General features: G+C 38.0%; 1 protein-coding gene and 1 long non-coding RNA gene across 3 annotated transcripts; one reads left to right on the forward strand and one right to left on the reverse strand.

The window, feature by feature from the left end:
- Positions 1-4,831: 4,831 nt before the first annotated feature.
- LOC122064826 lies at positions 4,832-7,465 on the reverse strand. The gene has a single exon (XM_042628610.1). It carries the CDS (start codon positions 7,463-7,465, stop codon positions 4,832-4,834), a length of 2,634 nt encoding a protein of 877 aa, XP_042484544.1.
- A 3,316-nt stretch (positions 7,466-10,781) lies between these two features.
- LOC122064827 lies at positions 10,782-12,705 on the forward strand. Of its 2 annotated transcripts, none has more exons than XR_006135839.1 (3): positions 10,782-10,925; positions 11,010-11,117; positions 11,221-12,705. It is a non-coding gene; the product is annotated as an uncharacterized LOC122064827 (long non-coding RNA). The 2 variants fall into 2 exon arrangements; XR_006135838.1 differs by having other exon boundaries at positions 10,804-10,925; positions 11,993-12,705.
- Positions 12,706-15,726: the final 3,021 nt, after the last annotated feature.

Genomic DNA, 15,726 nt, shown 5'->3' on the forward strand with positions numbered 1-15,726 from the left:
AATAAAAATAAATAATAATAATAAATAAATTCTGAAAATGAACAAACCTGTATCTACAATTGGGATAGGATTGGGTCGAGGCCTTAGATTAAGCTCAACCCTGCATACCCTTAGAGTTTTCCATACCGACAATAAACAAATGCCCTGGCGCTCACTCTCTTGTATTTGTTTTCTGTTTGTTCTTTTGCGTAGGATATACTGTAATAGAAATTTTGTTGCCTTGTTGGGTTGCATTCGGATCGGTTGACCTAGGACTGTATAGAATTATTTGACCAGTTCCACTATCCGCAATGGAATGATTACCATCCCCAACCATCTTGGGGCTCCTCGATTCTCTCTGTTCCCTTTTGGTCTTATGAGTTTCCAAATCGTCATTAATTGCACTTCCAAGACTTCCACACTGACCAGAAGAATGACCAATGATTTTACAATTACCACAACTAGTAGGTTTCCAATCGTAAAGGACCCGATGCATGAAGACAATCCCCTCATCATTGTACAGAGCTGCTGAACTCGATAACTCATCTCTGGCATTTACCTCCACAAACAAGCGTGTAAATGATTACCTCTCCTTTGTCATTGTAGTCTTATGTGACAAGGGGCTTCCCTATCACACCCCCAATTTTACTCAAAGATTCAGAACTCTAATAATAAAATGGTAGATTGGGTAAACTTATCCAAAGGTATCCAAAGGGAATTGAATAAAGATCAATCTTATCAAGAGAAGCGTAGGGATTCCACGGCCGGATAATCAAAGGCCATTTTTTTTTTTTTAGAGACAAACCAAGGCCCACCCTCAAGAAGTTTTAGTCTATCCTCCCCAACGTTAAATCTGAAAATGAACAAACCACCTGCACGAGCCAATAATCCTTGTCGAAACGTCTTCAACCCCCCGACCTTCTCTGCTAGATAATCCCTACTGAAACCCCCCCTTCGTCAGCCTGCAACTCACCCTCCCAAAGCGTACCTTCTCTCCCCTGCAACTCACCTAACCCTCCCGCACCTTCTGTGCCTGGAACCCAGAGCTCCATCCCTCCCACACCTTTTCCTCTTGGAATCCAGCCCCCTCTCTGCTTCATCCCTTCCGCTTCACCACTTCTTGCATAGAACCAGTCCCAGATTTACAACCGCCTATGCAAAATAAAAACGTGCAACGGATAAAAAGCCCCTACAGCCACCACAACTCTTTCGACTATGCCTCTCCAAATAGGTGCACCTCCGCTCCTTTCATGCTGGAGCGGGATTGCGGTTTTTGTTTTATCATACATAATTAGGTTGAAGAAGACCGTCCATGCTCTCTTATTATTCATGGTGAGCTTTTATTAAAACAAAATGGATACCACCATCATATTCGATGTTGGTTTTTATTAAAAGAAGAAGAAGAAGAAGAACCACCCGTTGGATGAGGAGAGGTTTGCAATTTGCCTAAGTATCGGATATGATATCGGCCTCGACCGATATTGGTTTGAATTGAAAGATATTCATCCGGATCGGATGGATTTGTTCCAACAAAAGTTAAAAAAGGAATTATTTTATTATTTTACCATGATTCGTACGGACACACTGATCCAATATTTGTCACGATTTAGTATCGACCTCAATTGGTATTGATTTGGATTGATCCGTATTGGGGTTTGCCCTTGTTTTTGTATAGCAAATGATTTTTTTTTTATTTTTTTTTTTTTAACCTTTGACCCGCATATCAACTATCAACAAAGGATTGATCCGCAAGCAATCAATATGGGCCTATGTCAATAACAATAGAGTGGATTAGGTCCCCTTTCGTGCAGGACTAATTGAAATTCGCCTCAGGAGAAATCCTGTGATGGATTCGATCTGTGTAAATCAAATGCACAAGAATAGTTCTCATAAGAGAACCTGACCCATACTCTCTATAGATCGGCCAATCTTATACCAATTATTTAATGCATGTCTTCCCCTGCCATGTGGCATTTTTGCAATTTTATTTTGTTTTTGTTTTTGTTTTTTTTTTTTTTTTTTTTTTTTTGTTTTTTTTTTTTTATCTATATCAATGCAGAATTGATCAAGGATCAATATAGGCTTATGTCAATATCAGTAGAAAGTGGAACAGGTCCTCGTACGAAAACAATTCTAGTATGGGACTGATTCACATAGATGGAATATACCCAAGGAGAAAAACCCTATGGCAGATTCAATCTGTGTGAATTAGACCGTACAAGAATGGTTCTAATAAGAGAACCTGATCCACACTCTACAGATCAGCCAGTCTTATGGCAATTAAATGTCTTCTTGCTATTGTAACACTAGAATTGATTTTGTTGAAAGGCGTTCCAAACTCTGTTGTTGCTCTTTTTGTTTTTCAAAATTAATTCTAAAATAGGTTTACTAAGGCTGCGTTTGGTAGTCATCTAGAAAAACACTTCTGACGTTTTTCCATTCTATGGAACAAAAAAAGAATGGAAAAACGGAATAAAGCATTTGGTGTGAACTTATTATTTTTCAATTCTTTTTATCAACGATGGGGAGGGGGGGAGGAAGACGCTAGAAATCCAAAATGATAGAACGACAAAACCTTGTTCCGTTACTTCAATTTCATTCCAAATATTAAAAAAGGAACAACCAAGATAATCGTTTTTGAAACAATTTAACAAAACACCATTTTTTGTTTTAAGGCGTTGACACAGAAATTGAAAATTTTATTTTTAACATGAAACATCATTTTTAAAACTAAATGACTACCAAAGATGGCCTAAATGCTGTTTCTTATTCCATCAAAGCAGAATCAAGAAATATCAATTCCGTCTAAGATCGACTTCCACGAAGCGAAAGTGCAGCTAAACAACTATTATGACTCATGAGCTGGAGCAGGAAGCAGGAAGGAATCCAAGCCTTTTTAATTGCATCATGGATCATTACCAAAATAAAAAATTGCATCATGGATCAAACGTGACCGTATGTAAGGGATCGTGCTACATGACACCCCTGAATTTACCACTACAATATCTCCACCAACTTGGTATTGGCGTGATTCTGTAATATATAAAAGCAAAAAGGATATGCCAAGAAAAAAGGAAAAAAGTCGGCCATTATTTACCAAAAATATTATTCATTAAAAGAAAAAAAAAATATTATGATCATTATTCATAAGTATCTACTATTTTTTTCCTTTTATTACATCAGAAATCTATTCTATTACGTGGATGGATGGTGTGTCTATTCTGATACTTGAATAGAGAGGACACAGATTAGCCACGTGTAAGATTTCAAATTATAATTTAATCAAATATATATTTGTACATATGTACCAATACTTTAATCAATATTACTATGCATTCTCCCAACTCTAAGTAAAATTGTCCGACTTCTAAGTTTCTCGGTTTTAATGCCAAAAGGGGGGGGGGAATCCGAGTAAAAACAGCAACTTATTCAGATTCCAGCAAGAAAGTGAGCTGCCTTTCTTTATTTATATAACACTTCAGCCTTCTCATTGCGCAGAAGTGTAAGATTTCAAATTATAATTTAATCAAATATATATTTGTACATATGTACCAATACTTTAATCAATATTACTATGCATTCTCCCAACTCTAAGTAAAATTGTCCGACTTCTAAGTTTCTCGGTTTTAATGCCAAAAGGGGGGGGGAATCCGAGTAAAAACAGCAACTTATTCAGATTCCAGCAAGAAAGTGAGCTGCCTTTCTTTATTTATATAACACTTCAGCCTTCTCATTGCGCAGAAGACCTCCCCCACCTGATTTTCCCGGATTGCCCAACGAGCAGCTGTCAGAATTTAATTTGACCCATCCTGTTGGAGGAGTACACCAAAAAATTTCAAATAACTCTTTTTGCTGGCGTTGAACCCTTGAAAATCCCAACCTTCTAGCGCACATCAAATCTTCAATCGAAACAGCCACCCCAGAATGGGCTGGTGTCTGAGAGCGAATTTCATTTTTTATTTTCAAAAAACAAATCTGCTCAGAAAAAGAGACTCCTTCATACCGCCTGGAATTTCTCTCCATTCAAATAAAAAAAGGGATTAACACAAAACCCTTATTCCACACCCCTTTCAATGACACTGATTTTGCTTGGAGTTTCCACCAAGAAATCAGATGAGATTCATCAGAAAAAGTTGGTCTCAACACACCAAAGCATTGACAGAACCGAGACCATATAGAGCTAGCAAAGCTACACTCATAAAATAAATGATTTTTAGACTCCTCCAACTTACCACAAAAACTGCACTTTGAAGGCAGAGAGACACCCCTCCTTTTCACATTCACCCTGCTGGTCATCTTTGGTGTGGAAGTCCTCTATTCAACCACGTCAAGCAGTTTTTGGATGGAGATTGATCAGAAAAAACTCATTGATCACATTCACCCTGCTGGTCATCTATACTTAGGCGAGCTTCTTCTACAGGCTTTCCAGGCTGACTTTATGGAAAAAACTCCTGCTGAAGCAGGGCACCAATGACATTCATCCTCCATGCCTGAAATATAGATCAATTTTGCTTTATTTGTAATATTTTTCATGAAGTTAGATGCTACCTGAGGAAATTCCCATCTAAAGTTATGGATAAATTCGCAGACTTTTGCCTTTAAATTCCCACTGTGACCGCCAATCATTCAGAAGCATTTCTTCAATGGAGAGATGATCCAACCACCTGCCCTTCCAAAAATCAATTTTTTGCCCATTACCTACTGTCCACTGCTCATTTAAAGTCAAAAAATTCCAGACTTTCTTTATCCCTGGCCAAATCGAAGAGGAGATATGGCTAGATTTTAGAGATCCGTCTGCTTTTAGAAAGCGACCCCGGAAGAACTTACTCATAGAGGACTCCTCATGCTTAATCTACCAAGTCAACTTTGCTAGACAGGCAAAATTTACATCTCGCAATCTGCGAATGCCTAACCCCCCTTCCTGTTTTGGTTTGCACACATCGCCCCAATTCACCACTATTTTCTTTATAATCTCCATATCACCTGACCAGATAAAATTACGCATCCACCGCTCCACCAATTTAATAGAATGGTCTGGCCACCAATATACTGCAAAGTTATGTACAGGAATACTAGAGATCACAGATCGCACCAACTCCACTCTTCCCACCATTGAGAGCAGCTTACCCTTCCATCCAGCTAGCTTACTTTTTATCTTATCTAGCAAAGGTAACAGATGAGATCCCCTCACTCTTCCTTTGAAAATTTCCACGCCTAGATACTTCGTCGGAAGCCTCTCTGATTTTATACCTAGTAGAGAAGAAATATATTGTTTCCTGTGGGGTGCCACCTTCCCAAAAAACAGGCTACTTTTATCCAGATTGAAATTCTGCCCTGAAAAAGCTTGATATTTTTCTAGGAAATCTTGGAGATTCTTCACATATTTTGCAGAAGCATTCATAAAAATAAATATATCATCTGCAAAAAATAAATGAGAGGGAATGGACACACCTCGAGGTCCCGGGAGAGACTTCAGCTTCCCATCCCTTACTAGCAACTTCAAACCTCTGCAGAACACCTCCTCTGCCAAGATAAATAAGAATGGAGAAATAGGATCTCCTTGTCTTAGACCTTTGCCCACTGGGAAAAAACCCACTGGCCCTCCATTCACTAAAACAGATAACCTGGAAGAGCTTAAAAGAAGCTGGATCCAAGAGATCCATTCGTCCGAGAAACCAAACTTTACCAATGAGGCAAAAAGGAATTTCCATGATAAGGAGTCATATGCCTTCTGCACGTCCAATTTCAATCCCATGCCTCCACCCCTCACAGCGGAATGCATAAGATTTTCCAGCTCCGAGGCCAGACTAATATTGGAAGAAATAATCTTACCCTTCTGGAATGCACCCTGCTCATCTGAGACCAATCGTGGCAAAAGAGGCATAAGCCTGGAGGACATAATTTTAGATAGAATCTTACAGAAAAAATTACCCATGCATATTGGCCTAAATTTATCCAGAGAGGAAACACCATCAGATTTTGGAATTAAGGAAATAGAACAGTTATTTATTCCTTTGGGCAAGTATCCCATTTGAAAAAAATAAACAACTGTCTTACCGAAGTCTGTCTCCACTATCTCCCAACATTTCCTAAAGAATTTTCCTGGAAATCCATCAGGACCAGGAGAACTGTCAGGATCCATATCCCACACTGCTTTTTTGATTTCTTCTCTGCCAAGAATCGCTTCTAGACTAGCCACATCTTCATTGGACAAAATTTTGGGAATACAATCCAGAAGATCAGGATGCTCTATAATGCTAGTTGGTTCATGAAACTTCTCGAAAAAAGAGGCACTATACTCAGCAATTCCCCTTTGATCCAAGACCCAAGACCCATCCTCCCTCTTTAAAGCAGAAATTTGATTTCTCGCCCTCCTCATCTTCACAGAGAGATGAAAAAGCTTGGAGTTGCAGTCTCCATTTTTCACCCATCTCAATTTCGCCTTCTCAGCCCAAAGAGCCTCGTGTCTACGACTGGCAATCAACAAGGCCGTTTTAGCATCAGCCTCTTTATTGAAAAGATCATCAGACATACTTGATTCTTCAATTGAGTCTTGGATCGATTTTAAAGCCTTCGTTGCCCGCTCTAACTCCATATTAATATTTGGAAAGGAATAATGAGCCCATACCTTTAACACCCCCTTTACTCTCTTCAGCTTTGCCGATAAAACATATATAGGGTCACCTTTTATCTGCATCTTCCACGCCTCATCAACCACTGGAAGAAAATTTTCATTTTCCATCCAAAATCCATGGAACCTGAATGGAATGTTATTCGACTTTGAGACAATATCAGAAATTACAAGCAACGGAGCATGATCTGATACCGAACTCAACAAGACACGCTGCATAACATTTCTGAAAAAATCTATCCATTTTTCATTACAAAAGCTGCGATCAAACACTGTTGCCACATGTCCTCTTCTCCTATTGTTTGTCCAGGTAAATTTTTTTCCAGTAGATGAAATTGGTAATAACAAACAAGCATCTATCATCGCCTGGATTTCTGCAGCAGAGCCAAGGTTAAAGGTTCCTGACCCCCTTTTTTCATTGGAAAGCAAGGTTGCATTAAAATCTCCAAGAACAGACCATGGGATCGCAGATGAAACCTGCGATTCCAACTCCAACCATAACTGGCGACGAACTACTTTGAAAGAACTCGCATGAACAAAAGATAGGCCGACCTTGCTACCAGGCCAATCACACTCCACTGAAATATGTTGTTCCGACATTGCTTTAACAATTGGACGAGCTATCCCACACTTCCAAATAATCCACAAATTTGGAACCTTATTCTGCCTATTATTGTGAATAAAATCAAAAGAATAACCCAACTTATTGAAAAACAGAGCGGGGAATCTACTCACTTGAACCATAGGTTCAGCCAAGCATAAAATATCTGGGAAAAACTCCTTCACCAGCATTCGTAAGGCCCTTTTACCAGCAGCCTTCCTCACTTCATGAATATTCCAGAAAAAGACCCTCATGGATCACTAATTTGCCGCCGAAAGCTTGTCAGACATTTTAGTCTGACCACCACCCTTCTTCTTTTGCTTTACAGCCGCCGCCTTCCCTCCATTTTCTTTCTCCCTCAACAGAGCTTCCCTATCCACAACACTCATGTCTGAATGCGTGATTGAGAGAAGACCCCTTGAGTTTAGATCAGAAATTGAGGGGTCAATATGCTCCAAAAGAGACTCCGCCGGAGGAAGAGGTTGCCGCCCCATCTGGTTACCACCTGAACGACCACGACCAGCCACCACCGGCCCTCTTCTTTGACGGGTAGAGAGTCTAAGATCAGGTCCCTGAACTTCACTCTGAGACCCGTTCATCACACCATGGTCTGTGACTTCAATGGGCGGGCAGGGAGGAAGCGGGTCCCCATCAGAGGATCCATATTCTAAAACCAAATCTGACCCATTCTCTAATGAATTATCCAATGGGTCTTGAAGATCTTTCTCTACAGAATTTTGAATTTCAAAATCCTCTTCATTGACCAACGTGACAGCCTCTTTTCCAATTTCATTTGGAGTAATTAAAGGAGCTTCCAAAATTACTTGGAGATTTCCACCTTCCACCGAATCATGATGATTCCCTAAATTTGGATTGTCTTGATTTGCATTAATAAAATCCCCACTTAAACATGGTAACTCCACCACCGAGTTAACCCTTTCCGGGTTGACTCCATCTTCCATGAACACCGCCCCTGGGACTAATGCTGCATTGTCCTTGGCAGATTGCTTTCCGTCCTCTGCTTTCTTTAATCTACAAACCGATATTTGATGGCCCAAGCGCCTGCAGTACCCACATCGCTCAACATTGTCTTCGTACACCACCTTTTGACGAAAACCAAATACCTTAGCAGTACCTGGTTCTAATCTTTCGACCTGAACTTCGTCAACCCTCACAGCCGTCTCTGATATATCAATTTCAACAAGCACTCTTGCAAAGTACCCTAGAAGACCTTCCCTTGTCCTACGGTCTAAAGCCACAGGGCGACCCACTACCTTCGCAATAGATAATAGCACGTTCTCATGCCAGTACTCGAGAGGAAGATCCGGAAGATGGATCCAAACAAGTTTTGTGAATGTCTGCTTCTCGTGGATATTGAAGTCAGGTTTTCAGTGTTGGAATCGGATAACCTGATCTCCTACTCATAATGGACTCCTCCTCCATACTGTAGACTTGTCACCTTCACATTGAAATTGGAAGATTACAAAACCTTTCCCAAGGGGATGCATGGTCACGCCTTTACTGAGTTTCCAGTTGACACGTGCCTCCTCCCTCAAAGCATCAAGTGAAATTAGACGGAAGTTCACTCTCCCTATCAATGCAAAACGAAAGTTTTGCCTTTTGGATTCATAGTCTTGTTGGGGAATGATTATGCGTCGAAAATTCCCTCAAGAGTTTCCCACTACCGTTGCATATGATCTTTTATTCATCACCACCTCCGGTAAACCATTAGTGACCAGAACCTCTGGACCTCGATCAGGAGATTCCCTAGCACTTCCATCACATTCTTCTTCGTCGGCTGAATCCCTTCCCAAATCGCCAGACACTCTCTCTCCTCCTTGCATTTTTCTTGTTCCAGATTATTTATTATTATTCTCTGTTGTATGGAAATGGTATTGGTGCAAACACAAATAATTGCATGCATTATTATGATACAAATAATTGTATGACTATGTGGTTTCTGTGTGAAGTGGAAACTATATATAGCAACCAAGCTAGCTGTTGCTATTTCAGCCTTGTTCTACGTAGACTACCTTAAGTTATTGTGGTAGGTTTTGTTACGTTTGTGTCAAGTTGGGGGTAGGGGGTTGGATTCCTAAATTGACAAACATTATCAAAAGTAACAGCAGTTGATGATTTTCAAAAATGGAAAATGCATGCAATTATTGAGTTTCAAATTAGTGGTACTTTTCTTAAGTTTGAAACTAGGTATAAGTGATTCAATGTATTTGCAAAGTTTGAAACTAGGTATAAGTGATTCAATGTATTTGCAATTATAATTGATTGAAACCCTAAAAGTCTGACACATCTTGATTTGATTCGATTCGATTCAACTCATAGATTTGTTGCTTTGCTTGATGAGTGGATTGATTATTTCAAAGTTTGACATTTAAAAGTTGAGAAAATGAATTTTTTCTAAGAGTGTAGAGTAAGCTTAGTGCCCCCTAACTCTATCTCTCTCCTCTCTTTATGAATTGACTTATCTATCCCTTATTATTGGGAGGAGAGATATAGACACAAAGAGTACCAACATAGACTATATTGCCAGATACCTCAATACCTTAAAAATTAAACAATCAGGTCTATCAGACTGCATGGACCTTGCATCAACACAAAGACATTCAACAGGGGTAAGATTTTTCTTTCACTAGAGTGCGTTTTCTCTTTTTGTGCAATCAACATTATGGTCATCCATCCAAAAGTTAAAGAACAAGGCTGAATCTGTGGGGTTTTTTTTTTTTTTTTTTTTTAATCTTTGGAAAAAGGTAAAAGAAGTTAACAAAGATCACATTCACTTGTCACATCTGCGTGGGGCCTGGTCATTAATTGAGCATTTAGCGTTCGCATGATCACATCCCCAACTCACCAAACTAGAATCCCAAGATTCTTTACCATGGCAGAAGGGAAGGTAAAGATCTCCCCTTTTATTCTTTTACGTGAGATCCTATATATCATCCTACCCTGTAACATATCTCTCTCTCTCTCTCTCTCTCTCTCTCTCTCTCTCTCTCTCTCTCTCTCTCTCTTTCTTTTACCAACCACAGAACAATTCAACAAACAGTTAAAAAAAGGCAAGGTTTCAAAGTAACAGCTATAGCTAGGAAGGTTCCCACGTATTTTCTAGGGCATATCATCAAAACCAGAGAAGAAAAACTCAAAGTCGAATGCTTAAACTTCATGAAATGCTTTCTCATACATAGAAGAGACAAATTACTAAATGAAGAAAATTAAGAACAACTGAGTCCTTCTGCTATGCAGAAGGTTTCCTAATTCATTACTACTATAGCAGACAGAGAGACAGAGTGGCTAATAGACACCACGAAAATACGTAAAAGACACAAAAACACCACGAAAATACAAAAAAGTACCAATGATACGAAACAGTAATAAAGAAACTACCACTAAATGGATCACAGTAGAACCCATCTGGCTGGCTGGACTCAAACTAAGCCACAGAAACATAAGCCGGTGCAGGTCCACCACCGCTTTTACTTTTACTTTTCTTCTCCACCATCTCAACAAATGATGTGGAACCCATTGGAATTGAGGGTTTTTTTTTTACTTTTCTTCCCACCAGACCCTATTAATAGATAGATAGCAGTTACTCGTTCATCCAAATGCTTCAGCCACCCCTTCTTCCTCTCTCCTTTTTTTTTTCCTCCATCTTCTTGCTTCTTCCCTCTACTTTCCACGACCAACATTGATTTCAAGAAGGTAATGAATTTTTTTATTTATCAGTTTGGTTTATCTCTTTCTGAAGTTTACAATCTAAAGCTCTCTTGTATATTGCTTGTGCAGGGACGATTTGAAATCCTCCCCCTTTCTGGTTCTTTCCTGCTCTCAGAGAGTGGTGGTCAACGTAGTGGAGGTGTGGCTGGGCTTGTAAGCGCAGCCTCTCCTGCTCAGGTAGAGGAAGCTCTTCTTCTTCAACTCACACGGAACATTTGATGCTTTCTTCCTTTGTCTTCTTCTCTTTTTCAGCTCCTCTCCTCCTTTTTTTTCTTCTCAGATTACAAATGCCAAGAAAGAAATATAATCAGGGAAGGAAGGAAGGAAAAGAGAGAGAGAGAGAGAGAGAGAGAGAGAGAGAGAGAGAGAGAGAGAAGAGAGAGGAGATACGTTATTTTCAAGAGAGAGAAATGAGAGATTTTGGAATGTGTGAGATAAGCATCATGGACGGCTAAATCACAGCTCAAAGCCCACCGGATTCTGAATTAGGTTATTTTCAACGAACTCCCTTATTGTGGCACCCTCTTCATTCTGGGAGACCCCTTGGTTTTTGGATCATAGTGCCCCACTATCCCTTGAATTAGCCACGTAGACAGTGGCCTTTCTGGAGAGAGGCCAGAAAGAGAAAATTCCGGGACCGGTTGTTTTCGGTGTAACCTGGGGTGGTGTGGTTCATCATAGCCAATACAGATATGGTTTATGTAATAAGTTTCCCAACTCCAATTGGTTTAGTGGCATATGTTTTCCTTAATGTACCATTGTGAGTTACAGTAGCAGTAGCAGAGTTGAGTTAGAGATGATTTGTTCAGGTTCAACCCTTCTGCCCCACAATTTTTTTAATATTAAAAAAAATAATAATAATAATAAAAAAAAAAGCAAAGACCTACATGGCTGGTTACACAGTAGCCTATCTTTTTATTTATTTTTTATTTATATATTAATTTCATTTTTTTTATTCGTACTTACACTTGCTTCAACTGCACAGTACCCTAAAATTGTTGTTTAAACTAAAATTGTGTTATTTATTTTAATTGTCTTTTTTTATCCTATAGGATATATTTGGCGCTAGAACTGATCCCACAAGTATACACTTCTAGAATGGACGATGGTAGAAATTTTAAAGCATCCAGAAGTAATGAAAGAAGTTCAAGAGGAAGTAAGGGGGGTCACAAGGGGCAAAGAGAATATTGCAAATGTTGATATAAAACAAATGCATTATTTGAATGCAGTGATTAAGGAGACACTAAGACTGCATCCTCCACTCCCTTTATTGACTCCGCGTAAATTGACAGAAAATGTCAATATACAAGGGTTTGATGTTCCAACCAACACAATGGTAATAATCAATGCATGGGCCATTGGAAGGGACCTGTGTCCTGGGATGAACCTGAGAAGTTCAAACCAAAGAGGTTCTTGAATGATGCCTCTGTTGATTTTAATGCCCATGTTGATTTTAATTAATTCCATTTGGGATAGGCAGGCGAGGATGCTCAGGAGCTCAATTCGCTTTTGGCATTGTTCAACTTGTAATCGCTAATCTTTTGCACAAGTTTGACTTGGAGATTGAGTGGGCAGGACTTGAATATTACGGAAGCTACCGGAATATCAAATCATTTAAACTATCCTCTTCAAGTTCTTGTTACTCCGAAGAATATTTGTGGCCCACTTATCATTTGTAATGACCCACATAAATAGATTTTTTTTTTCCTAGTAATGAGATATTTGTAAATTCTTATATAAATCCATGTGATATTATTAGTGCTTCTTTTCTGGTGAGCATTAACAGAGCATTGTTTACAGCTAACTTCTACCTAATAATACATGACCTTTCACATTAATTTCAAACTACCTCTTGTTAAATAGTAAGATTCCTCTCTTACACTATTAAAACTAGAAAAGCCAAACAAAAGGTATACCTATATTTGACTCATCATCCTCATCAGCAAAGAATAAATATAATTAAACTGGTCTCAAAAGGAATCTTCAAAAGTTAGTGGAAGACAAAGCACTTCACAAGAGTTAATAAAGATATCGGTCTTGGGTCACAACTTGGGTTTAAATAAAAGAACCTGGAACCGAATCAATTCTAGCCAATTCCGTTCCAGATCAGGTAGAAATTGTTAAGAATCGGCCCAAATCAGGCTTTATCTGATCTTAAATCTAGTTTTTGGACATGAATCTGCTGATCAAGGTATTAGTAACGGTATTGCTGTATTGAAAATTTTACCTGCATTAGCTGATTTTGTCCAATTTAAATTAGAATTAGACCGAAATTGACCGGACCAGGGCTGATTTATGTATTTAAACTCTGCTTGTTCAAGGCAATCCAATGGGCCCAAACCTAGTGCATTTACATAATCGTTTAATTATGGTTGAAATCTCAATCCAATGACTCCAATCTGATAGATCAAATACAAAATAGATGAAATAATAGACTATTGTCACCGGGGAGGGGATTTAAGAAATACTTGAATAGCCTAAGCCCCAGGGAAGTGCACTCATGTTGCAGAGTTTTCTAAGGCTGCATTTGGTAGTCATGTAGTTCCAAAAACGATATTTCTTGTCAAAAATAGAATTTTCAATTTCTGTGTCTAAATACTGTTTTAAAAAAATGTTGTTTGGTGAACCTGTTTCAAGAACGATTATCCTAGTTGTTTACTTTATCTATATTTGGAATGAAACCGAAATAGTAGAATAAGATTTTGTCGTTTCATCATTTTAAACGAAATAGAGGAACAAGATTTTGTCGTTTCATCATTTTGCATTTTTAGCTTCAAGAAGAAGAAGAAGAAAAAAGACACCAAATGCTCTATTCCCTTTTTTTTGTTTTTTTCGGAAAACATTTTTCTAGATGACTATCAAATGCAGTCTAAGTCTAACACAAGGGTACAATATGTCCAGAATTTCAATTTATATTATTATCTTTGGTACCTATATTGTGACGAACAAATTTTATATTGATTTATTTTGTTCTAATTCAGAAAATAAATGACTGATTTTAGCTCCATCTGGTAACAAGTGAAGGGAAATGAATTTAATGAAAATGGGAGCTTTTATATTCTTGATTGTGTAAGTGACTTTAAACCTTGCCAAATATGCTAGTAGACTGTTTATTTGCTTATTCAAATCCAAACAACTTGGCTGAAAAGTAGTAAAACAATTCTAGAGGTTATCTCTAGACTGGCTCTAAGTTTTACCACTTGGATGGGTGATGTGACAGTTTTGATGGTTGGATAACTAGGAAATAATCTAGACTGATAATCTATTAAATATAAAATTCAGATTCAATCATATATCTTTCAATGTATTTTCATATTTCTTTGTATTCTCAATCATTGATCTCTTTTAATTCTTCAGTGGATTTTCAAGGCCTTTTTTGTTTTTTATTTTTATTTTGTCACTTGGCCTACTTCATTTCAATTGAAAGTTGACACGTAAGGGACATTGGGGTCTACCCGAGGATTAAAGTATCGGTATCAATTGGGTCATTTTAAAAGGCTTATTATAACGTATATACTCATGGAAACACATTTTGCATAAAAATAGTATAAATAATTGGGAGACAAGTGCATTCAATTGAAATTGTTTCAAAGATGAGGTATGTGTTAGTTTGTTTCACCTAAATCTACTATCTATATATATTTAAAAGTGAAAGTAAAACAAAGATGTGCCAAAAAAATATTCGAGTTTTTTTAACTTACCTGCCTTGCAATATATTTAGCTTTGTAAATATTAGAAAAAAAAAAAAAAAAAAAAAAGAGAAGAAGAAGAAAGAGAGAGGCGATAGATGTGTAACTGATTGGGAGTCACAACTTTTGTTTTATAACTCCCACTCCATTCATATATATATATATATATATATATATATAAAGCTAAAGATTACAAGAGTAAAACTGTAATAACAGTCCAGAAAAATAAAAAGAAGACAAAACCATAATAGTTGTTAAACCAAGTAATGGAATGCTCCACCGAAGCTCATCAAACTTCCTTTTGAAATAAGGATTTCAATTTTGGCAATTAAAGATTATCCAAATTTTTACATTGGAGAAATTCAGGGAAGAAGCAACTTGAAGGAGAGTTAACCAAAAACGAAAATCAAAACCAATTTAAACAAAAAAAAGAACCGAAAGAACATCTTTCCAAATCCAACCCTGAAAATTCTCCCCATCAGAAGGAAAGGTAGGCCACTTCAGACATTTATGAAATGTCTTGTAGTGCCTGATTCCCCTGACTCTATCCTTCTCATCTCTTTCTATAAATTGACATATCTGTCCCTTATTATGGGGAGGAGAGATATAGACTCAGGGAGTGTTAGCATGGACTATGTTCCCAGATACCTTAATCCCTTAAATTAAACAATTAGGTCAGGTCAGGCTGCGTGGGCCTTGCATTAGCACGAGAATATTCAACAATCAATAGGGGTGAAAATTTTCATTTCAATGGAGTGTGTTTTCCCATTTCGTGTGGCCAACATTAGGGGACATGTCATCCATCCAAAAGTCAAAAGGACAAGGCTGAATTTGTGGGGCTTTTTTTTTTTTTTTTTTTTAAAATAAAAATGTTTACAATAAAAAAAAATTGATAAATAAATAAATAACTTAAGAGAAAATCGATTTGGCACCTCTCTAATACTTTGTTGGCTTGTTGGGCCAATGTGGCATCTAACTAATAGGATTAGGACATGCACCTCAACTCATGGACGTGCATTGGAGCACAAGAATCGATTGTATTTTATTTCTCTCCTAATAAAATATATGCAAGCTACAAAACAGCTACATTAAACATT

Source organism: Macadamia integrifolia, unplaced genomic scaffold (genome assembly GCF_013358625.1).
Source record: "Macadamia integrifolia cultivar HAES 741 unplaced genomic scaffold, SCU_Mint_v3 scaffold1784, whole genome shotgun sequence".
In the NCBI taxonomy this organism is placed as follows: Eukaryota; Viridiplantae; Streptophyta; class Magnoliopsida; order Proteales; family Proteaceae; genus Macadamia; species Macadamia integrifolia.

What these genes read in the sequence shown, in the direction of transcription:
- LOC122064826 (XM_042628610.1), bottom strand. Translation starts at nt 7,465, where the DNA reads ATGAGGGTCTTTTTCTGGAATATTCATGAAGTGAGGAAGGCTGCTGGT.